The 25,984-nt window shown below is 43.1% G+C and overlaps 1 protein-coding gene across 2 annotated transcripts in view; it reads right to left on the bottom strand.

The window, feature by feature from the left end:
- Window positions 1-25,984, bottom strand: part of ror2 (receptor tyrosine kinase-like orphan receptor 2) — a 450,069-nt gene that overhangs the window by 14,513 nt on the left and 409,572 nt on the right. The window contains exons 5-7 of one of the 2 annotated variants that reach the window (XM_085984540.1): window positions 25,122-25,249; window positions 20,739-21,053; window positions 11,906-12,160 (exon numbers count right to left, since the gene is read on the bottom strand). In XM_085984540.1, coding sequence (XP_085840666.1) covers window positions 11,906-12,160; window positions 20,739-21,053; window positions 25,122-25,249 — 698 coding nt within the window. The remainder of the gene's footprint in view (window positions 1-11,905; window positions 12,161-20,738; window positions 21,054-25,121; window positions 25,250-25,984) is intronic. The other variant, XM_085984543.1, reaches the window with a different exon arrangement.

Below are 25,984 nucleotides of genomic sequence, written 5' to 3'. Positions count from 1 at the left end.
TGGCGACGAGGCAAGTTCGAACCTACCTGCAACTCTGCATCACCTCCCGGGGATTCGTTGCTGGAGATCAGTGGATTGGAGGTCAAGGCCAGAGACTCGGGTGTCGACCACGGGCAACCGCCCAGTCATCCAGCAGAGACTCGAGAATTGCGGGGGAGGCTGTCGAGAGCCAGGCTTGGCTTTCCAGTCGAGGTGGTCCAGCGAAACGGGCTGGCAACAGATAGTGCGCAGACCCTTCCCGGACAGTGGTGGGCTAGAGCCCGACCGAGCGGCACAACAAAGGGCCGAGTAGCGTCGACGGGAGAGAGAGGGCAGAGCGCACAGGGCGCAGCCGGTGTTCAGGGGCCGAGCAGTGTCGAAGAGAGGGAGAGAGAGACACGCAGAAACCCGCGAGGCACCGCCATTGCCACGAGGACCGCCGAGAGCGGCATTGGCAGCAGCGCAGGGGAAGCGCGCGAAACCTACAGGGCGCCGCCATTGCCACGAGAACCGCCGGGAGTGGCGTTGGCAGCAGCGGGGAGGAAGGAAAGCGCGGGAGACGCCATTTTAAGCCATTGGGAGACGCCATTTTAAACCACACCCAAAATGCCGAAGAGTGGCAGTATCACCGCATTTGACAATGAAGTTGAAGATTGGACTACATATGTCGAACGAATAGAGGTATACTGCAAGGCAAATGAGGTGTCAGATGACAAGAAAGCGTCGGTATTGTTAAATTTAATGGGTGCAAAGACGTATGGTTTATTACGAAATCTAGTAACCCCAACGAAGCCAATGGAAGAGAGTTTTGAAGACATAGTAACGATACTACAGGAACATTTAAACCCCACACCGCTGCTGATAGCAGAAAGATTCAAGTTTCACAAATGGAACCAGCATAAGGATGAAAGCAATGCTGATTATTTAACAGAACTGTGCAAACTATCGAAACACTGCCAGTTTGGAGCAGGACTGGCAGATACCTTAAGGGACAAGTTTGTGTGTGGGCTTCAAAGTGAAGGAACCCAGAAATGGCTTTTATCTGAAAAGGACCTTACACTGGAAAAGGCTTTCAGCATTGCGGTATCATATGAAGCAGCAGCACGGGGCGCTGCAGAGATACAACAGAGACCGCAAGAATATGGCACAAACAAAATGTCATATAGCACAGAGAAGTGCTATCGCTGCGGCAGAACAACACACGACCAGAATGATTGCTGGTTCAAAGACAAAGTGTGCAGAGAGTGTGGAAAAATAGGACACAGAGCACGAGTCTGCAGGTCGGGAAAGAAAACCAGCAATAAGAAACCTACCAAAGAAAAGTACAAGAAGGTACATAAGATGACGGAGAATAGTTCAGATGAACAAAAGAGTGATAACGACTCTGAAAGCAGGGAACCGAGTTGTCTGAAACTACATAATGTGATCACAACGGAGGATCATCGAACCATTTGGGTCACTCTCAAGATAGCAGGAGTCCAGGTAAAGATGGAATTGGACACAGGATCAGCCCTAACAGTCATAAACCGACGGGACTATGAGCGGCTATTCTCACACATACCCTTGAGAGACACAAAAATTATTTTGAAGATGTACACGGGGCAAAAAGTCTACCCCAAAGGAAAAATAAGGGTGACCGTTATATATAATGGTAAGGAAACACCAAAACTAGACCTGTATGTATTGCAAGATGGAGGACCACCATTACTGGGACGTGAATGGATCCAGAAAATACAACTGGATTGACATTCCATACAGGCACTGACTGTGGCTGACAAAAAGGATGATGACGTCACACCTGGGCGACTGTCAAAGATCTTAACTGACGCGAAAGAAGTGATCCAGCAAGGACTCGGAACACTAAAAGGCATGACAGCAACGATTAAAATTGAAGAAAACGCAAGCCCCAAATTTTTTTTAAGGCCAGACCGGTACCTTATGCGATCCGCCCAGCCGTCGAAGCAGGGCTGGAGAGTCTGGAATGTTCAGGTGTACTGTCCAAGGTAGACTGGAGCGAGTGGGCTACACCCATCGTCCCTGTGATGAAAAAGTCGTTGAGCAGCATGCCTGGGGAACCAAGGAAGGTTCGCATCTGTGGGGACTTTAAGGTAACAGTGAACCCGGTCCTTCACACCGTACAATATCCACTTCCGCGGATTGAAGATATTTTCGCCTCGCTATCTGGAGGGAAACGCTTCACTAAGATTGATCTGGCCCAGGCGTATCTGCAAATGGAGGTAGAAGAAGCATCAAAAAAATACCTCACAATCAACACCCATAAAAGGTCTCTACCAATACAACCGGCTGGTATTCGGGGTAGCATCAGCTCCGGCTATTTGGCAGAGGGCAATGGAACAAGTCCTGCAAGGGATCCCAGGGACCCAGTGTTATTTGGACGACATCCTGGTCACGGGCGAAAATGACAGTGATCACCTTGCCAACCTGGAGCAGGTGCTCACTAGATTGCAGGAATATGGGCTCCGAGCTAACCGCCCCAAATGCGAGTTTTTTAGAAAACAGATCTCGTATTGTGGCCACGTTATCGATAAAGAGGGGTTACATAAGTCCCCAGAGAAGATTGAGGCAGTAGTCAAGGCTCCAGCACCGGAAAATGTGTCACAACTGAGGTCGTTCCTCGGGCTGGTAAACTACTACCATAAGTTCTTGCCAAATTCGTCTACAATACTACACCCACTGAACACCCTACTGCAAACTGGGGTGCCATGGAAGTGGAGTGACGAATGTAGACGAGCTTTCCAGAAGAGCAAAACACTAATCACATCAAAAGAGGTATGTGGTGTATGTGCCTTTAAGAGCCCCAGGTGTGCTGTAATGCTGGTAATTGCCACTCGGGCTATATAAACCTGTATATTGTGTATATCCGTTAGAACCCCCCCCCAGACTTTGCTTAGTAAATACCTACGAACCAACTCCTGTCTTCAGTGTCTTTATCAACACACGGACACTACAGTGGCGACGAAGTGGAAACGGACTTACCTGCAATTCGGCAGCACCTCAAGGACATCGATTCCTCGGGCATCCAGAAGACTCAAGGAAGTGAGAGAAGCTGTGTTTCACCAGCTGGCCAAGCTGGTGGCAGGTACTGCGCTAATCCTTCCTGGGCATCAGGCTGGGGCTCCAGCGGCTGGCTCTACAGCTGAGACAGGCAGCGAAATCGGAGGCAAGCAATAACGGACTGGGAGGGAGCACTCGGGAGACGGCCGGCGCGGCAAGCAGGTCAGCGTTCAGACCTCCGGCGGGATGCATTCCCTTACGGCATAGGAGCAGTATTATCCCATAAATTCCCTGATGGCTCAGAACGGCCGATAGCTTTTGCGTCACGCTCATTAAACTCAGCTGAGCGTAACTATGCCCAAATCGACAGGGAAGCACTCAGCCTGGTATGGGGAGTGAAGAAATTCAACCATTACCTACACGGACAAAAATTTACCTTGTTGACTGACCATCAACCCCTCATCTCCATATGTAACCCTAAAAAGGGTGTTCCCATTATGACAGCTCAAAAGGCTACAGAGGTGGTCCCTTTTTCTAGGGGCACACCAATACAACATAGAATACAAAGGGTCAAAACAGCATGGGAATGCTGATGGTTTATCACGCCTACCGTTGCCAACGGTAAAAGAGGCACCTACAGTAGACCCAGTAGAGATATTCCACTCTACCATAGTGGAATGTCTACCGGTGACAAATTCTGCCATTGAAAGGGAGACAAGAAATGACCCTACTCTCTCACGGGTCTACGATTTAACAGTGAAGGGATGGCCAGCACATGGCGAACCACTGTTGCCAGCATTCTCGCAAAGAAGAGAACAGCTGTCAGTGTGCCGAGGAACCTTGATGTGTGGATCCAGAGTGGTGGTTCCACCCAAACTCCAGGATAAAGTGCGAAAGGAGCTTCACGAGGGGCATCTGGGTGGATTGAAAATGAAGAACCTAGCTAGGGCGTTTGTATGGTGGCCAGGTATCGATGGAGACATCGAAGAAATGACCAAGAGCTGCCTAGGATGCCAGAAGGTCCAAAACGCTCTACCACAAGCCCCTCTACATCCATGGGAGTGGCCCTCATCTCCCTGGCAAAGGGTGCACATCGACTTTGCTGGTCCATTTATGGACTCAATGTTCTTAATCGCAGTTGATGCACACTCCAAGTGGCCGGAGGTAATAAAGATGTCCTCCACCACCACGGAAAAAACCATCACAGTATTAAGGAGCATATTTGCCAGGAATGGGCTGCCGGAACAGATATGTTCTGATAATGGACCGCAATTTGTGTCCGAAGAATTCAGAAAGTTCTTAAAAAACAATGGGGTTAAGCACTACACGTCCGCCCCATACCATTTGTCCATTGAAACGTTTGTCCAGACCTTCAAGAAGGCCATAAAGGCCATGGGTAATGAAGACATAAAACTTCAGCACAAGGTGGATAACTACTTATTCGCATACAGGAATGCAACACATATGGTTACAAACCAAACTCCCGCCATGATGTTCTTCAATAGAAACCTAAGATGCCGGCTGGATTTGGTCAAGCCCAACATCAGAAGGGACGTGGAGAACCGGCAGTTTCAAGGCATGAATGAAAGGCCAACTAGAACCTTCCAGATAGGTCAACAAGTTTTGGCCCGGGACTACCGTACCGAGAAATGGCAGCCTGGAACTATCTGCACACGACTAGGACCACTGATGTATACCGTGGACATCGGAGAAAGCATAATAAGGCGCCATGCTGACCAAATCATAAAGTCATCCGAAAAGGGACAACCTACACCACAACTCTATACATCTAACGATGAAGTAGAGATACCCATATCTACCTCCGATCCGGTGATGCTGGAACCCGATGAACCCGACACTGGCATTCAAGCCGAATCGGCTTGCCAGAAGAACCTACTACACCACCAGAAACTACTACACCCCCGAGGCATTATCCGGACCGAGTCAGGAAGCCTCCTGAGAGACTAACTTATAATTAATTAACTACAGCCATGTATATTATTTTGCTTATAACATGTAATTAATAATTACTTAAAATATGATGTACTGGTTAGCTAAAAGGGGAGGAATTGTGGTGTATGTGCCTTTAAGAGCCCCAGGTGTGCTGTAATGCCGGTAATTGCCACTCAGGCTAAAGAAGCCTGTATATTGTGTATATCCGTTAGAACCCCCCCCCCAGACTTTGCTTAGTAAATACCTATGAACCAACTCCTGTCTTCAGTGTCTTTATCAACACACGGACACTACAAGGTATTGGCCCATTACAACCCGGCATTACCAATTCGGTTGGCATGTGATGCGTCACCCTACGGCATTGGAGCGGTGCTGTCGCACAAATTCTCGGACGGCTCAGAGGCCAATAACCTTTGCGTCACGATCACTAACCTCAGCCGAGCATAACTACGCCCAGATTGACAGGGAGGCCCTCAGCCTAGTGTGGGGAGTGAAAAAGTTCAATCACTATCTGCACGGGCAGAAATTCACCTTGCTGACTGATCACCAGCCTCTTGTCTCCATTTTTAATCCGAAGAAGGGCGTTCCGGTGATGACTGTGCAACGACTACAAAGATGGTCACTTTTTCTAGGGGCGCACCACTATGAGATTGAATAGAAGGGCACGAAACAGCATGGAAATGCTGATGGGCTATCACGCCTGCCACTGCCTACTGCGGAGGAAGCACCAGCAGTGGATCCTGTCGAAATGTTCCATTCGACTATAGTTGAATACCTACCGGTAACTAACGCTTGTATCGAAAAGGAAACCCGAAATGACCCGACACTGTCTCGGGTATATGATTTGACAGTGAAGGGATGGCCAGCACATGGCGACTCACTGTTGCCAGCGTTCTCGACAAGGAGAGAACAGCTGTCAGTGTGCCGGGGGACCTTGATGTGTGGATCCCGAGTGGTAATTCCACCCAAGTTAAGGGATAGAGTGCTCAATGAGCTTCATGAGGGTCATCTGGGAGGGGTAAAAATGAAAAGCCTAGCCAGGGCTTATGTGTGGTAGCCGGGAATCGATAAACAATCGAGGACCTGACCAAGAGCTGCTCAGGATGCCAGAAAGTCCAAAATGCACCACCACAGGCCCCTCTACACCCATGGGAGTGGCCCTCATCTCCATGGCAACGGGTGCATATTGATTTTGCTGTTTAATAGCCGTGGATGCGCACTCGAAATGGCCTGAGGTCATCAAAATGTCCTCCACCACCACGGAGAAAACTATTGCAGTCCTACGGACCATTTTTGCCAGGAATGGCTTGCCAGAACAGATTTGTTCCAACAACGGACCACAGTTTGTGTCCGAAGAGTTCCGGAGGTTCTTGAAAAAGAATGGGGTAAGGCATTACACATCCGCCCCGTATCATCCAGCCACAAATGGATTGGCTGAGAGGTTCATACAAACCTTTAAGACGGCAATAAAGGCTATGTACAATGACAGCATTCCGCTGCAGCACAAGGTGGACAATTTCCTGTTCGCCTACCGGAATGCGACACATGCAGTCACCAACCAGGCCCCAGCCATGATGTTCTTTAACCGAAGGTTAAGATCTCGCCTGGATTTGCTCAGACCAAACGTCCGAAGAGATGTTGAGAGTAAGCAAATCCAGCACATCCATGAGAAGCCAACAAGGAGCTTCAATGTAGGGCAACCAGTCTTGGCCCACGACTACCGAACAGAAAAATGGCAGCCAGGAACGATATGCACACGGCAGGGCCCACTAATGTACACAGTGGACGTTGGGGAGAGCATCGTGAGACGCCATGCTGACCAGATCCTAGAGTCACAGGAACAAGTCAACCCCATGCCTCGCCCATACGTACCTGGTGATGAACCCGACGTACAGGTCGCATCTACCCCAGAAACAGTAGCATCGGAAGCTGATGAACCAACCGACGACAGGGGGCCAGAGTCGCCTCCGCACCAAGAGCAAGACACTCGGGAAAGGCGCTATCCAGAAAGGATCAGGAAGCCTCCCCAAAGACTGAATATATAAATAGACTATTTTCAGCTAATGTTGCATGTTAAAAGTGTTAATTGTAATTAGTTTGATATTTAATTGTTAAATGAGTGTTATGGTACTGTTAATCTAAAAGGGGAGGAATTGTAATGTATGTACCTTTAAGGGGGGAACTATCTTTTACAGCTCATGTATACTGCAGTACCGGCAGTGACCACACCTGTATATAGCACTGAGTAGTAATCTGTGCAGATCAGTTCCCGTGTGAGCCACGTTGCGTAAACACCTGTTGTACCGTTCTCCTGCAGTCTGTGTCTTATTATACACAGACACAACACCTGCCACCTTCAAAGATTTGTGTACATACAGCCCCAGGCCTCTCTGTTCCTGCACCCCCTTTAAAATTGCACCATTTAGTTTATATTGCCTCTCTTCATTTTCCGACCAAAATGCATCGCTTCACACTTCTCTGCCTTAACTTTCATCTGCCATGTGTCATTTGTCTGCCCATTTCACCAGTCTGTCTATGTCCTCCTAAAGTCGATTACTTTCATCCTCATTGTTCACTACATTTCTGAGTTTTGTTTCATTTGCAAGCTTTGAAATTATGCACTGTATATCCAAGTCCAGGTCATTAATATAGATCAAAGAGCAGTGGTCCTTATACCATCCCCTGGGGAACACCACTGTATCCCTTCCTCCAGTCTGAAAAACAACTGCTCATCAGTACTCCCTGCTTTCTGTCCCTTAGCCAGTGTCAATTAGCCACTATCCCTTTAATCCCATTGGCTTAATTTTGCCAACAAGTCTATTATGTGGTACTTTATTGAAAGTATACATCAACTGCACTACCCTCATCAACCCTTTCCATTACTTCAAAGAACTCAATCAAGTTAGTCAAACATGATTTGCTGTTAACAAATCCATGCTGACTTTCATTTATATTTTTCCAAATGGCAATTAATTTTGTCCCAGATTATCATCTCTAAAAGTTTCCCCACCACCGATGTTTAGCTGACTTGCCTGTAATTGCCGGGTTTATCCCTCTCCCATTTTTTGAACATGGGTGTAACAGTTGCAATCTTCCAGTCCTTTGACACCACCTCCATATCCAAGGAGGATTGGAAGATTGTGGCCAGAGCCCCTACAATTTCCACGCTTACTTCCCTGAGTAATCTAGAATGCATCCCATCCAGACTGGGTGACTTTTCTACTTTGAGTACTGCCAATCTTTTAAGTACCTCCCCTTTATTTTTATCCTATCCAATACCACTACTACCTCCTCCTTTACAGCTACATTGGCACATCCTCTTCTCTAGTGAAGACAGGTGCAAACTATTCATTTAGTACCTCAGCCATACCCTTTGCCTCCACAAGATGATCTTTTTGGTCCCTAATCGGCCACTAATCTAATCTCATACTCTCCCTTTGCCCTTCTAATTCCCCTTTTATATCTCTTCTATATTTTCTGAATTCAGCTTGGCTCTCTACTGTATTATGAACCTTGTATTTATCATAATCCTCCTCTTTTTGTCTCATTTTAAGCTCTATATATTTAGTCATTGAAGGAGCTCTAGCTTTGGATGCCCTTCCTTTCCCCCTCATGGGAATATGTCTAATCTGCACCCGAACCGGCTTATCTGTGAAGGCCTCCCATTGTTCAATTACTGTTTTGCCTAACAATTTTTGATTGTTCCTTGTCCTTTTCCATAGCTATGCTAAACCTGATATTATGATCACTGTTCCTCAAATGCTCCCCCACTGAAACATGCTCAACTTTATTCCTCAGAACTAGATCCAGCACTGCTTCCTTCCTTATTGAGTTGGAAACACACTGATCAAGAAATTTCTCTTGTACACATTTCAGGAATTCATCCCTGTCTTTGCCCATTACATTGTTATTATCCCAGTCTATATTAGGATAATTGCAGTCCCCCGTTAACTCTACTCTATAGTTCTTGCATCTTTCTATAATTTGCCTGCAAATTTGCTCATTTATCGCTTTCCCACTATTTGGTAGCCTATAGTATACACCCAGTAGTATAATAGCTCCTCTATTGTTATTTAATTCTAACCAAATAGATTCTGTCTTTGACCCTCAACTACATGATCACCTCTGAGTCAGAAGGTTAGTTCAAGTCCCACTCCTGAGACTTGAGCACAAAAATTTAGGTTGACACTCCAGTGCACGACTGAGGGAATGTTGCACTGTCGGAGGTGCCGTCTTTCAGATGAGATGTTAAACCGAGGCCCTGTCTGTTCTTTCAGGTGGATGTAAAAGATCCCATGCCATTATTTCGAAAAAGAGCAGGAGAGTTATCCCCAGTGTCCTGGCCAATATTTATCCCTCAATCAACATCACTAAAACAGAGAATCTAGTCAGTACCACATTGCTGTTTGTGGGAGCTTGCTATGTGCAAATTGGCTGCCGCGTTTCCTACATTACAACAGTGCCTACACTTCAAAAGTACTTCATTGGCTGTAAAGCGCTTTTGGGATGTCTTGAGGTTGTGAAAGGCGCTATATAAATGTAAGTCTTTTTTTTCCCAGTTCTATAATAGTTTCTTTGATTAATACTGCCACACCCCTCTTGTTTTTCCCTTCGCTATCTTTTCTGAATACCTTGTAGCCAGGAATATCAAGTTTCCAATCCTCCCATTCTTTGAGCTAGCTTCATTATTGCTAATATATCATAATCCCATGTGGCGACTTGTGCTTATGTGGCACAACCTCATGTACCGCGCTATGTGCTTTTACGCAAATGCACTCCAAACCCATCTAAGACTGCCTCACATTTGCCCCTCCCTCCGCCATCTCATCCCTCCTATTTGTAAACTATTCTTTACTCTATTGCGAATTGTTTCTCCCAGTCTTCTGTACACCTTGCATCTCCTCTCTAATGCTTCATCCTGGTACTCCTCTCCCTGCCAAATTAGTTTAAACCATCATCCACGGCACTTGTTAACCTTCCTGCGAGGTCATTGGTCCCAGCTCTGTTGAGCTGCAACCTGTTCATAATGAATGGGTTTCTCCTGCCCCAGAGCAGGTCCCAATGCCCCAGGAATCTGCAGCCTTTCTTCCGGCACCATTTCTCCAACCATGCGTTAACCTGTCTTATCCTACTAATCCTATACTCACTGGTGCGTGGAAGTAAACCAAAGGTTACTAACTTTAAATCCTGCTTTTTAACTTCCTCTCTAGCTCCTGAATCTCTGACTGCAGGACTGAATCTCTGACTGCAGGACCTCAATCCCTTTCCTACCTGGTCATTGGTTCCCACATGGACCATGACTTCAATGCTGTATTTATGCTCCTTGGGCCTCCCACGACTCTCTGCCACTCTAATTGTGCTGTATTTATGGTGCTCAGGCCTCCTGCGATGCTCTCATTATTTTCACAACGATCCGATTTGGTTTCCAATTCGTGTAAAGGTGGGATGTTGAAACTGTGATCCACAGCCCAGAGGCAGTGCGGAAGCAAAACTCTGCTAATTTATTTTACATGCCACTATGTTTGACTTTATAAATTTTGCAAGCCTGTTGGTTCTGGAATGGCCTGTTCTAAAGCACAAAGTCCTCATTGTTGACTAATTCCTAGATCCATCACTGAGGGAGCAACGTTGCTGAACAAACCTTTCTAAAACATCTGGCCTGTTTATTTTGTATTCCATTTTGAATTTAAGAGTGGGGGAGCAGATTGGGTTAAAGCAAATCTGGGGAGAGCGAGGGCAGAGCACGCCGGGGAGAGCGAGGGCAGAGCACGCCGGGGAGAGCGAGGGCAGAGCACGCCGGGGAGAGCGAGGGCAGAGCACGCCGGGGAGAGCGAGGGCAGAGCACGCCGGGGAGAGCGAGGGCAGAGCACGCCGGTGAGAGCGAGGGCAGAGCACGCCGGGGAGAGCGAGGGCAGAGCACGCCGGGGAGAGCGAGGGCAGAGCACGCCGGGGAGAGCGAGGGCAGAGCACGCCGGGGAGAGCGAGGGCAGAGCACGCCGGGGAGAGCGAGGGCAGAGCACTGTCAAAAGCAGGCAGGGGACTGCATCTCGGTACATTAGCTCCAGCATAATGGAGAGTATAGACTCAGTGGCAGCAGATTCAGGAGACACGCTTAAATCACAGAGCAGATAGGTGTAGGTGAGTGATGCAGCAGATTTTTTTTAATTTTAATTAGTTCCTGGGATGTGGGTGTTGCCGGCAAGGCCAGCATTTATTGCCCATCCCGATCTTGTCCCTTAGTCCATGCACCATTCTCCAACCAAAATGGAGAGCAAGCAACCTGCTCCCAATCCTTTACCAGTGCTGCTCTGGAGCCAGTTGTCAGGATATGCACAACAGCAGCTCAGGGTGATTTTCCCTTGCATTTCTTTACCTCTGAGGAAAAAAAGGCCAGCCTCCACTTGGTATCTTCGCCCAAGCGCACAGTTGAACCTAGCAGAGGGATATTAGCATTGGGGAATGGAAAACATTTCCCATTTCAAGCACCAAGATTTGGCATCAAGCAATCCTGGATCAGGAATAGTATGGGCTAGATGCAGAATAAGACTCCCTCTACTCAGCCCAAGTCTCAGAATAGTACTTCCCAGTGCACCAGGGTGACATTTTCCATTTCCCTTCACTAGCCATCCTTGTGACCTTCCTGAATGAAATTGCCAATGACTGCCAAATTAGGGGTAGTTCTGCAGTGTGTGTCATGCTTACTTTCACCCCATCAGTCTGGGTTGGGTTCAAACCAAGTCCCAAAGATCACAAGGTAGTATGCTAACCCACTCCGCCACCTCGTCCTTGATTAATGATAGTTTGCCTTTCCTTTATATTGTTTATATTTAAATTACATGCGATTCATTGCAGGTGAATTCACTATTATACATAACATATAGTACCACGTTATCAAAATACCAGCATATGGTTTTATGGTGTAGGTTATGTCATGATGAAACAGGCTACTAAAGCTTACGGCAGGCAGGGATATCACAGCGTTCAAGACGAGCTTCGCTTTGTGTGTAGCACCATGGTCCATCCATTTGTCCACCAGGATTTCGACAGTATGCGTGGCCACCTCCAAGTTCTGGATACTCCAAGCTGCTGAACTGATGAGCGTGAGGATATTGGGAATTCCACAACTGGCACTTGTATCCTGATTTGGTCACGCTGACAGTTCCTCTGTAACCTGCTCCACTGCCATTGTAGCATTTATGATCTGTATGGCCAACTTAAACAAAGATACACTTAGCATATAGGGCACACTAGACTTAATAAAGTACATTTTATTCAATGCTCAGAACCCCATTCCTGTTTGTTCCTGCAATTAATGCTGGTTCTTCTGTTGTACATCCTTCAATCACATCTAATTTTTACTCTCGCTTTGCCTTCAGTGTCAATCCTCTCTGATGGTTAACCCAGTAATAAAATCCACATGATATAGCGGCTCAAAGTGGCTACAATGTCTCAGTGTTAAGTTTGAAAATATTTCTGGATTTATGCTGTGTTTTTCAATAAAAATTTATCCAATAATCTATTTTAAATATAGTCAACCCAAGAATGGATATCTGACCTGATGGGTGTTGCTACATATGCAAACTATGTAGATGAAAGTTTCTCAGCTCTCATTGTCCTTACTTAAATCTATTCTTTGTCCATTTCCTTCTATTTATCTAAATCAGTTACGAAGCTCACTAGTTCACAGAAAAGATAAACTTCTAAAGCAATTTTCATTTAAACAGTTAATGCCACAAGGACACTGCAATTTACAAATACATTGGCAAATTAGCCTTACAAGTGTCATTTTCAACCTGATGGTTAGTTATAAAGTCAGACACATGAAATCAGAAGGATTCTTTCTATAAAATAAAAAGGAAACAAGTGTCAAAAGTCATACATGTGCCATCTAATTTGGGTGACGTTGCTCTCACCCACAGAGTATTGGTAGTGCTGTACCATGGACTGATTTCCACTTGCTTGCATCCCAGTTGCTGTTAAATGACATGGCTTTGAGGGATGCACTAAAAAAGGTTTTTATCCATTAGTTAAATGGAGCCATTCCGCATAGCCAATGGCAACTGGTAAGGTAGCCAAGTAACCTTGTTAGTTATAACAGACTGCGGTGAGAAGGTGTGTCTCCCCACAATGGAGATTTGGAAACTTGTGATGCTCAAAAATACTTTAGTTATTATAGTGACAGCACCACCTATGGAGTTATCTTGCTCTAAGTAATATACTACAAAGTCCAGCACACAAGTCCCACTTTCACCCGACTATCAAGACCTATAAATTGGGTCAGGAGAGCGTGAATTCTGCACTGACATTTTGCCACAGGAGTGACTTTTACACCTTTTTCATTAAAAAAAAGTGGAATAAATGAGCAAACTTGATCCATTTTCCATTCAGAAGAAATATTTGTGCGATTCTCCAAATACATTTTTGACTTAATGTTCACGGTAGTAAATTACATCCGCATAAAGAAGACAGGCGATCATATTACTCCAATAAAAACAGAAAATGCTGGAAATAGCAGGTCAGGCAGCATCTGTAGAAAGAGAAACAGAGTTAACGTTTCAGATCGATGACCCTTCGTCAGACGACGGGTCATCAACCTGAAACGTTAACTCTGTTTCTCTCTCCACAGATGCTGCCTGACCTGCTGAGTATTTCCAGCATTTTCTGTTTTTATTTCAGATTTCCAGCATTTTGCTTTTGCGATCATATTACTCCGTTAGACCGTGATCTTTTAAAATCTTATTTCAGTTCTCATTATCTTAGCTCCTATCCATTGGTGAATTGCAACTTTCCAAACATTTGAGTGCATCTATCTTTGCCTTGATATCTTTGTAAGGTTTCAGGAACACATCCAGGTAAATGAACAGCACACTCTGGTAATTCCTGTTAAGTACTGGACTATCTTATGCAACATAAAATTTCACTTCAGTCTTTGAAAGTGGTCGAATCTCACAGCAGACCTCATTTAAAGTTTAAAATATGAAGCAAATTTATGAAACAATAAACAGGTGACTGATGCAACAGTGATTATAATAGTTATATATTTACAATAGCATCTTATCCAGTTCTTCAAGTATAAAAAAAATATTTGCAACTCAGAGCTAATTAATCTTTGACAAAACAACTTTTAAATATATATAGCATTGCTCCTATCTTTTAAGAATATCAACCTGTTGCTTCCTCTCAAACTCTTAGTTGCTTTCAGATTTTCAAACAGCTTCCTGGCTTCTTTGCGATTTTCCAACTGCTAACTGGCTTCTGCAAGAGAACTTTCCAGCTGCCTTGATACAAACAAAGTTGTTTATTTTATATCCCTGAAGATTTACTGGGTAGCCTGGAATTTGAATAATTAGCCTTTCAAATTCAAAAAGGAGCTCTCTCTCAAACTGAACTAATCTTGAAGTCTACATATATTTGAGACTCTCAAATCTGTTACCAGAGAGACTATAACAAACTTTGAAACATTACATTCAGGAAAAGCCTTGTACAAGATTTTGGTTTAGCTAGCTGTTAAAACTTAGCAATAAATTCAGCAGAAACCCAGTTTCATGAGGTTGATTCTGGAGATGAAGGGGTTGTCTTATGAAGAAAGGTTGAGCAGGTTGGGCCTATACTCATTGGCGTTTAGAAGAGTGAGAGGGGATCTTATTGAAACATATAAGATACTGAGGGGGCTTGACAGGGTAGATGCAGAGAGGATGTTTCTCCTCGTGGGGGAATCTAGAACTAGGGGGCATAATTTCAGAAGGGGTAACCCTTTTAAATTGGAAATGAGGAGGAATTTCTTCTCAGAGGGTCGTGAATCTTTGGAATTCTTTTCCCCAGAGAGCTGTGGAGGCTGGGTCATTGAATATATTTAAAGGTGGAGATAGACAGATTTTTGAATGATGAGGGAGTCCAGGGTTATGGGGAGCGGGTAGGGAAGTGGAGTTGAGGCCAAGATCAGATCAGCCATGATCTTATTGAATGGCAGAGCAGGCTCCTATTTATGTTCTTATGTAGGTCGATGACCTACATATGTCGGAACATGGACCACAGCCTTAGGATAAAGGGTAGGCTATTCAGGACTGAGATGAGAAGAAATTTCTACACAGAGGGTGGTGAATCTTTGGAATTCTCTACCCCAGAGGGCTGTGGAGGCTCAGTCATTGGGTATATTCAAAACAGAAGTTGATAGATTTCTGACTAGTAAAAGCATCAAGGGATATAGCGATAGGGCCACTGAAAGGAGTTGAGGCAGAAGATCAGCCATGATCTCACTGAATGGCGGAGCAGGCTCGAAGGACCCAATGGCCTACTCCTGCTCCTATTTATGTTCTTAACAAAACTTAGGTAGGAACAGGGAGGAGGTCCTGCTGAGGGAGCATCAGGAGTTAGGAGCTAAATTAAAAAGCAGGACCTTGAGGGTAATAATCTCTGGATTATTGCCCTAGTCAGATGCTGATTGGCATAGAAGCAGTCACATCAGGAGAATTAACACGTGGCTAAAGGGCTGGTGTGGGAAAGAGGGGTTCCTTTTCATGGGACACTGGCACCAGTACTGGGACAGGAAGGAGCTGTACCGATGGGATGGACTCCACCTGAACCGGAATGGGACCCGCATCCCAGCGGAAAGGGTAAATAGGGAAGTGGCAAAGGCTTTAAACTAGTAAGACGGGGGAGTGATCTACAAGAAATGAAACCAGTCTAAATAGAAATGGAACAGGAAAGGAGAGCATAGGAAAGACTAAAGTAAGAGAGGACATAGACGGCCAGGGAATAAAGAATTATAGAACAGGAGTGTAAAAAGATGGTTAAAAATAAAGCGAGAGGAACTGCTATTATAAAGGAATTAAACTCGCTGTACAGCAATGCACACAGTGCCTATAACAAAACAGGGGTACAGGAGGCAATAATACGTTGTGAGGAACCAGATATAGTAGAGATTACTGAGACATGGCTACAGAAAAATCAGGACTGGGAATTAAACATTGCAGGGTATAACATATTTAGAAAAGATAGAGGGGGAAAGGGGGAGGTGGAGTAGCTGTACTTATTAGGGATAACATAATAGCAGAAGTGACACATCTATCAGTAAGACAGAACTAGAATCCATGTGGTTGAGATAAAAGATAATAAAGGATCAATCACACTAATAGGGGTAGTCTACAAACCACCTAATAGTGGAAGGGAGGTAGAGGAAGAAATATGCAAACAAATTAGGGAATTGACTAAAAAACATAGAATAATCATCATGGGGGATTTCAACTACCCAGATATTAATTGCCCAGAAGAGGTAGGTAAAGGGGAAAAGGGAATGGAGTTCCTACAATGTGTACAGGACTCCTTTCTAACCTAAAATGTAAGAAGCCCGGCAAGGGAGGATTCGCTACTGGATCTAGAAATGGGGAATGAACCAGAGCAGATAAGAGAAGTAAAAGTAGGGGAACATCTAAGCAATAGTGACCATAATATAATATGCTTTCAGATAATAACTGAGAAGAACATAAGTATGACGAAGACCAGGGTATAGATTGGAGAAAAGCTGATTTTGAGGGGCTGAGAATAGAACTTGGGAAAATAAAATGGAAACAATATTGGCAAGCAATGATGTAGAACAGCAATGGGAAACATTTAAAATATTCAACAGAGTCTCAAGAAAAATATATTCCACTAAAAAACAGAACAAGATAAATACTATTGAGACACCATGAATGAATAAAGACATAAGGGGAAAAATTGAGGGTAAGAAAAGAGGCACACACTAAGTACAGGAAACTCTCGTTTAAACGGCACCTAAATATCCGGAATTCTCTATTAACCAGCAAAATTCATACTCTGAAAACAACACCTCAATAACCGGAAATGTTGCAGAGTCCGAGTCTCCCGCGGTGGCCGAGTTAGTCAGTGGGGGTAGATCTCCAAACTGCCACTACTCGGCTTCTTGGCGCTGTCGGAAGTCCGAACACCTCAATAACAGGAGTCTGACTCTCCCGCGCTGCCGGTAGTCTCTTCCGATCGCCATTTGTCTGTGTGTCTCCCGCGCTGCCAGTAGTCTCTCCCCGTGCATTTGTTGAAGTGCATGATCCTGATGACCCAGCTGGCATGGATATTCCTGATGAACCAGCTGACTTGGAATAAGTGTACAGTCAACTACAGTACTGTATAGTCATTTACTGTATAAGTTTTGTTTTACTGTTAAGTAATTAAAGAGTTATGGATTACCCTCAACTGGCAGTACTGTACTTAATCAAGCATCTTCCACCAACCATTTAACACAACCTTCTGCAGGTGAGTACCCAATTACTGTATACAGCAAATTTCTTGATTTTTAAATTTTTGTTTGTTAAAAATAGCTTCGGTAGGCAACCCTCTCCGTCATCCGGAATTTTTAATCAACCGGCACCATCCCGGTCCCGTCGGTGCCGGATACCAAAGAGTTTCCTGTACATGAACAGCAGGGGAGAGCATGACAAGGGAGAATGAGGAGATAAGGAGAGAAGTAAAAAAAAACACAATTAGGCAAAGAGGAATGATGAAATTAAATGATCAAGGAACATAAAACAAAAAAGTAAAATATTTTACAGGCACATCAATAAAAAAAGGAAAGTCAGGATGGAAATAGAGCCACTAAGGGATGGACAGGATAAAAATCACAGGCAGCAATAGAGAAATGGCAGAAATATTAGACATAGATCAGGTGGGCATGACATTGGATGATGAGATTAGAAATTAGATAACTGCATTTAAAATAAAAAAGAAATATTGAATAAACTAATCAAACTCAAACAGGATTAAACCACTGGTCCAGACGGATTACATCCATGCATTTTAAAAGAATAGAGAAGAGATAGTGGCATTACTACACATATTTAATAATTTGTTAGAAAAAGGTGCAGTGCCAGAGGACTGGCAGATAACTAACGTAATACAGGAAACTTTCGATTAACCGGCCACTAAATAACCGGAAATGTCGGTTAACCGGCAAAATTCAGGAGTCGGTTCAGATAACTTTTTTTTACTTTTAGTTACTTTTTTTTTTTAACTCCTTTCTGGCTGTGCAAGTATATAACTGAAGCTGTTGCTAAGCTACAGAAATGCTTGCAAGCTGTGCTGATTGTTTTGAAGCTGTTGCTAGATACGGAGCTCAGAAGCTCCGTATGTTTTAACTATAGCGTTCGATTCTCCGGCATTGTTGATAGACCGGCACCAGCTCGGTCCCGTCCGTGCCGGATACCAGAAAGTTTCCTGTACCTATATTTAAGCAGGGAGATAGAACATGTCCAGGGAACTATAGACCAGTCAGCTTAACATCGGTGGTAGGAAAAATCCCTACTAAAAGGAGAAAATAGAAGAACATCTAGAAACCAAAAAAATATAATGAATCGTCAGCATGGATTTCAAAAGGGAAAGTCTTGCTTGACCAACCTCATTGAATTTTTTGAAGATGTAACAGAGTAGACAAGGGTAAAGCAGATGATGTAATTCATCTAGATTTTAAAAAAGGCCTTGATAAGGTACCACATAATAGAAACATAGAAAAATAGGAGCAGGAGTAGGCCATTCGGCCCTTCGAGCCTGCGCTGCCATTCAATGTGATCATGGCTGATCCTCTATCTCAATACCATATTCCCGCTCTCTTCTCATACCTCTTGATGCCTTTTGTTTCCAGAAATCTATCTATCTCCTTCTTAAATATATTCAGTGACTTGGCCTCCACAGCCTTCTGTGGTAGAGAATTCCACAGGTTCACCACCCTCAGTGAAGAAATTTCTCCTCATCAGTCCTAAATGTCTTACCCCGTATCCGGAGACTGTGACCCCTCGTTCTAGACACCCCAGCCAGGGGAAACATCCTCCCTGCATCCAGTCTGTCTAGCCCTGTCAGAATTTTATATGTTTCAATGAGATCCCCTCTCATTCTTCTAAACTCTAGACTAATGAATAGGGTCAGAGAATGCGGAGTCAGGGGACAAGTAGCAGAATGGATAGCTAGCTAGCTTCAAGACAGAATGCAGAGATTAGGGATAAAGGGTAGCTATTCAGAGTGGCAGAAGGTGGGAAGTGGTGTTCCACAAGAATCAGTGCTGACACCACTGTTCACAATTTATATTAACGATTCAGACTTTGGAATCAAAAACATAATTTCTAAATTTGCGGATGACACCAAATTGGGGGGAATAATCAATACTGAGGATGACTGCAACAAATTACAAGACGACATAACTGCAGAATGGGCATATAAATTTCAACACAGATAAATGTGAGGTATTACATTTTTGTAAGAAAAATAGGAAGGTCACATTACTTAGAAAATAAGAATCTAAATGGGGTAGAAGAGCAGAGATCTCAGAGTACAAATAACTAAGTAGCGACTGCAGGTTAATAAGGCCACAAAGAAAGCAAACCAAGCATGAGGGTTTATTTCTAGAGGGAAAAAATTGAAAAGTAGAGAAGGTATACTAAACTTGTATCGAACCTTGGTCAGACGACACTTGGAGTACTGCGTACATTTCTGGTCGCCATATTATAAAAAGGATATAGAGGCACTGGAGAAGGTGCAAAACAGATTGACAAGGATGATACCAGAAATGCGAGGGTATACCTATCAGGATAGGATGAACAGGCTGGGTCTCTGAGGGGTGACCTAATAGAGGTCTTTAAAATTATGAAAGGTTTTGATAGAGTAGACACAGAGAGTATTTCCACTTGTGGGGAAAAGTAAAACCAGAGGCCATCAATATAAGACAGTCACCAAGAAATCAAATAGGGAATTCAGAAAAAAACCTCCACCCCCAGAGAGTGGCGAGAATGTGGAACTCGCTACCACAGGCAATAGTTGAAGCGAATAGTATAGATGCATTTAAGGGGAAGCTAGATAAGCATATGAGGAAGAAGGGAATAGAGGCTTATGCTGATAGGGTTAGATGAGGAAAGACGGGATGAGGCTCGAATGGAGCATGGCATGGAATGGTTGGGCCGAATGGCCTGTTTCTGTGCTGTATATCCTATGTAATCCTATGGAAATCTGGAACACTCTTCCCCCAAAAAGTTGTTGAGGCTCAGTCAATTGAATATTTAAAAACTGAAAATAACTGTTAGGCAAGGGTATTAAGGGTTATGGAACAAAAGCAGATAGATGGAGTTAAGGTACAGATCAGCCATGATCTAAATGAATGGTAGAACAGGCTCAAGGGGCTGAATGGCTTACTCCTGTTCCTATATCCAGCTGCTTGCACTCAACTTTATGTATCATATTCCAAAAAACAACAGCAGTCATTTGACAAGGAGTGAGAATGTCTATAAACTGAATGCCTATCAACCACACTCAAAAAAAGGTCAGTCTTCTCACATCGTGCCTGAAGCGCAATTGAACTCTGAATTAACTCACCTAGTTAATTCTATTGATTATTTAACAGCAGTTAAAATTTATAACCTTTAAGGAACACGGAAAGAAATGTTTCCTCCTCTCCTCAGACACTTGATGTGTTCTACATATAGTCAACCTCAAAGTAATTGACTAGTTATGTGCTTCACGAGAAAACGAAAAGCACAGTGGGGGCAGGGAGGGCACGTCTGGATCCTTTGCTCCTCTGCACTGCTAGAAAGTCCTGTTTACTGACATTTGAAAGTGCCGCTTTCTGTATTCCATTAGTTTCTGGGCTGAACCTGTGATTTTCACTTGCGATCCATCAGTGTGAGTGCTCAAATGCTCTAAAAAGTTCAATTGTTTGCGGGACTATTTTCAGAGAACAACAGAACAAATCAATGATTGATGGGATTAGTCAAGACAAACTGAATCTTTTGCATACTTACATCTGTTAATCCTATCCACAGGAATTCCAATTCGCATGCAGCTTGCAGCCTCTGGGCTTTCAGGCAGTGGCAGATCCTCACAGTTTGGCAACTGAAGCTGCATAAGAATGAGTGGGTTTGACCTTGCAATAATGTATTCTGTTCTGCACAGATCATTTTCCAGAACTTCGCACTCATCCCGGCATAATTCACGTGGTTTGGGGTTACGGGAATTATCATCGCAGAGAGGGAACACAAAGTGGCAGAAAGATGGAATGGCAAACTGTGAGCACTGATCCGAGAGATGGGTGGAAGTACCAATCATAGTAAATGCAGCTGAAATGGGAAGCACAAAATTTAATTTATAAAGCAGTGCTATATAAAACCTATAATTATCAAACACATCATTACAATAAATCACTTGCCCCAGTTTTATATACACTTTTTGTTTGATTAAGGATCACATTAACTTACTTCCAGCTGTAACCTGTCTAAATTAAAAATAATTCATGTACATAATGTTAATCTTCAGATTGGAGATAACAATTTTAATAAAACATCAAAGTATTATTGAAGAAAATGTGTGGAATTTAGTTTGTAAACCGGAGTACTTTAATGAATATTAAAATAAAGCATAAAGCTCACACATGATTATAGATGTTTTATTTTTAGATGATTCAACAAAATTACAGTTTAGCATGGGCTCCACCCAATGACATCCTTACTTCAAACAAAAATAGCTGCTTTTAAACTAAACACAAGATTGGTTGAATGCCACTATTTGTTCACTGAATTGTGCTGTTTTATCAATGCCAGAAAAGTTGATAATTTTAACATGGACCATCTTAAATTGTAATTGTTCAGCTTTAAAAAATTTGTTCACTTTTACTTTATACAAGCCACTGATTTTGTTTTGATCCTGACATATAGATTAGTTTAAAAATAACTTGTTACACATATAACTTGTTACAGGAAACTTTGGTTTATCCAGAGGTTGTATGTCCGGAATACTCGATCTAACGGCAAAAATCAGGAGCCGTTTTTTTAGTTCTCGTTCTTTTTTTTCCCCAGTCAGGCACTGCAAGGTCTGTAGCTATAGCAACAGCTTCAGCTAGAGATGCTTGCAGCTGCAGCCGACTCTTTAGAAGCTGTTGCTAAGCAACAGTGTTTGTTGTCAGATACGGAGATGAAAACCTCCGTATGCTTCAACATTAACTTTGTATGTCCGGCAGTTTTGATAGATCGGCAACACGCCGGTCCCGTCGGTGCCGGATATCACAAAGTTTCCTGTACACATATAACTTGTTACACATATAACTTGTTACACATATAATGCTTATGTTTTCAAGTTTTAAAAAATAGCATGGTTACTCTTGAAACCTGAACATTACCGTTTGCTTTAAGTATTGGAGTACTGCCAGTCAGAATGCCCAGTTTGATTTCCACCTTCAAATCCACATTGAAACTCACGGGGAGTTATTTTACTAATTCTCTACCAAGCCATGAGAACTGATAATACCAGCATCAACAGAGACACCTTCATTTGCCAAGCTGCAAAGTGGCACTGAAGTCTGTCTATCCTTATTGAAGGATGAAGCATTGCATGGTGGGTGCAGACAGCACCCCATACCACTTCCAAGGAAATGTATTGTAGCAAAATACAACACAGACACCAAAGAGATTCAGCAGCTTCATGATTAAGAACTTTAGATCTTCATTCTGTGAAATCGTGCCTGTAAATAAAATCCATACATTTTGCTGTCATTCCTGGGCGAGCATTATTCAGTTGTCACAAGCATCTGCAGGACAGGAATTGCTTCACTTTACCACATGGTGTCACTATACTACAGGAATTAAATATGCAACTCTACAATCACACTTGGCACAGTGGCCCCTTGAAAATCCTACATTACTGTATGTTTCAAACACAGGAAATTGTGGCCCAGAAATTCGGGTCTCCACGGGTGAGTACGCACGGGGTACTCACCCATAGGCCCAATGGAAGTGCCGGTTTCCTGCATGCACTGCGCATGCGCGGGAAACCGGCACTTCCGTTCCCCTGAAAGAAGGGGTTCAAAGGTCGAATGCGTGTGCAGGAGAGGCTGTGCGTGTGCATCGATCTTATGTTTTTTTTGCAAGTTTTCCCGGGAGGGTAAGTCTCCAGAAGTTACACATATAAAAAGCAGTCGCAAGGCCTGCTTTTTACAAGGTAAGTGGTGAATTAATTAAAATTAAAACATTTTTTCCACAGGTTTATTATATTTAAATACTTTAAAGAAAGGTAAGTTTATTTTTAGCCCCGTTAGAAAATAAAATTATTTTTTTCAAAAATTTAAATTGTTTAAAATAGTTATTTCATGTAATTTATAGTTTATTTGAAAAATGTGATGTTTTTAAAATTTATTCGAAGATTTAGTGATGTTTTGGGGCTTATAGTATTTATAAGTTTGACAGCCCTTCCTGTCAAAATAATGAATGAAGCATTCCCTGCTCCGATTGGCTCCCCATGGCCCACGTGATCCCAGGGGACGCATCGAACTAATTGCGCCCCTGGGATACGCAAGCACTGCGCGCCGGCAGTTGGAGGAGGCCCAGGATCGCAAATCCACGGGGGCCCATAGCACAACGGCCGGCGCGCAAGCCAAGTGCAGGTCGGGGGCTTACACCCGCGGGAAGCCCTTGACCTGCATTTCTGGGCCACTGTATGTTTCAACTGAACAGCATTTATTCAAAAAGTACTGAAGTAAAATTAATCTGAAAATGCTGGAAATACTCAACAAGTCAGGAAGCATCTGTGGAGAAAGAAAGAGAGTTTGAGGCCGATGACCATATTTCCAGCATCTGCAGTATTTTGCTTTTGTAAAGTTAATCTGATATGTAGAAGGAAGGGGCTTGATGAGCCAAATGACTCAGTAAAAAATTGACTTGAAAGCCTACTTCGCTGCACACACTCGAAACATATTTATCTGGTATTAATAAAAGGGTTTCTCAGTTATCTCAAAAGATGACTGAAATAAAAGTTCTGAATCTTTCTAAAATACTGCGTCAGCAATGACAGCAGTGTCAGTTGTAGCGATGTCAGTGTTATTAAAAAAAATGCTCATCCAAGACCTATAGATTGGTGGGGAGAGAGCAAGGTGCTGGCACAGAAGGGGGAAGTACAGTAGAAACAGAGAGAACGACAAAGAAGGAAAATAAACTAAAGCAAGTCAATTATATTTTATTTATTAATTTTATAAAGTGGATTGAGGAATAACAGAATAAAAAGCGCTGAGTTTAAGCAAACACTACAGATCTCCTCACAGGTCAGAAAATCTGACTCGAGCAGGAACCCCTGTAATGTTATTCACTTCGAAGCTAAAATTAGAACTTTTAGGACTCCTCCATTTCCAACTATTTATTGTCCATAAATTACAATTACATTTCTCCTGAATTTAGATACTTAAAAATGACACACCAGCAGTACATAAAATGGTATCTCCTTGTCAACATACTGCAGCAACCAGTTCATTCGAAATAGAAAAACAAAACGGGGGTTAAATTTGACTTTAGTGGTAATGCAAAACAGGCAATAGCGAATCAGCAGCCTGTTTCCACACTGCCCGATTTTCTTTTCCACTGATGTCAATAGAAAAGAAAAACACACCGCCGATTCGATAACGCCCGTTTTGCGCTACCACCAAAGTCAAATTTCACCCCCATAGTTTCCTCGAGCAGCCTACGTAAACCCGTTTATTAATATCAATATTTCAGTCACTGTAAATGGTGGCCATGTACAATCCAAGCTGGGAAAGAAAAAGAGAGCTCTTGATCAAAATCCTGGCAGACAGAAAGTCAAATCCAGACACAGATAACATCACAAGGCGATAGCATGTATGACAGCAAGAGGCATACAAATAGGTAAACACTAAACTTGGGCAATTCTGCTTGTGCTTTTGTAAGAGCTTTTAAAGTCTGTTGCTCTTGTCTACAGACAAAGCATCAAAAACATAAAGGAACTTTTAATTTAATATTTGGCATTAATAAAGGTAATTTACCTTTGTTTTAAAAGATATAATCCAACACAACAACCCTAAATCATTAAACAGCACTTACAAAACAGAAAGACAAAGTACAGCAGTTACCACAAACGATGATTACAATTCAAGCACTAAACCGAAGTGCCACTGAAAAATGTTGACTCTTTGTTTGAACATGTAGAAAATCAGTTTGTACGGCACACACAATGGTATAAATATACTTTTAAAATTTAAAAACAAATAATATGTCTAGACGTATTTAAATGAGAGTAATGCAGGGGTTGACTTGCAACCTCATAATAAAAAAGGTAGGGTTTCCTTTTCAGTGGGGAGAAGCACAAATGGTTATTGCTCTGTTGCAGGGGTATATACCAGTAATGCCTACCAGTAATTCGGTTTTCAATTTCTCCCTGCATTTGGAGGGAATCCACATAAATGCTTTGGTTTCCAATGAATCGAGCACATGCAATTCCCCTGTATGGCTGACAGAATCCATCTTCAGTGTCTTCATCACTGCAAAAATATAAATACATTTTGTTACAGTTACTGCTTACTGTGCTTGGAAGTGATAGTGTTTCTGCTCTTGCCAATTCCTTGAGCTCTGTGGGGACTGTGTAACTACTGAGCTTTCAGGGCTGCAATCGAATATCCACTTTAATTACACTAAGTTGCTAACACTAAATGCATTCCTCTTACTAAATTAATTGCTTTATTTGCAGCTTCCTCTATGCTGATGGTAGTGGGCATTCACAGTTCAATGGTTTCAAAAAAATGATTGTTGGGAACTGTTTGTTCACTCGGATTGCATAACACTTGCTGTTGCCTACAGAACAACAGTCATTGCATTTCAAAATAATTTCTTGTCTGTGAAGCAGTTTGAGACATTATCAAGCATTAAATATAAGCAAAAATCTTTCTTTTATATATTTTATGATGATTTGCAGTGTTGTAAGATAAACTATTCGTGGAAACATATATGCAAAGGATTAGGATTTGGTTTAATCTCATACGAACTAGGAGCAGGAGTAGGCCACTCAGCCCCTTGAGCCTGCTCCGCCATTCAATAAGATCATGGCTGATCCGAAATACTCCACATTCCCGCCTACCCCCGATAACCTTTCACCCCCTTGCTTATCAAGAATCTATCGACCTCTGCCTTAAAAATATTCAAAGACTCTGCTTCCACCGCCCTCTGAGGAAGAGAGTTCCAAAGACTCACGACCCTCTGAGAAAAAATTTCTCCTCATC

Source organism: Somniosus microcephalus, chromosome 1, assembly GCF_052327205.1.
Source record: "Somniosus microcephalus isolate GS21.2 chromosome 1, FLI_Smic_1.0, whole genome shotgun sequence".
Taxonomy (NCBI): Eukaryota; Metazoa; Chordata; class Chondrichthyes; order Squaliformes; family Somniosidae; genus Somniosus; species Somniosus microcephalus.
The sequence above is the reverse complement of the archived record's forward strand: the minus strand, read 5'-3'. Positions and strand labels throughout refer to the sequence as shown.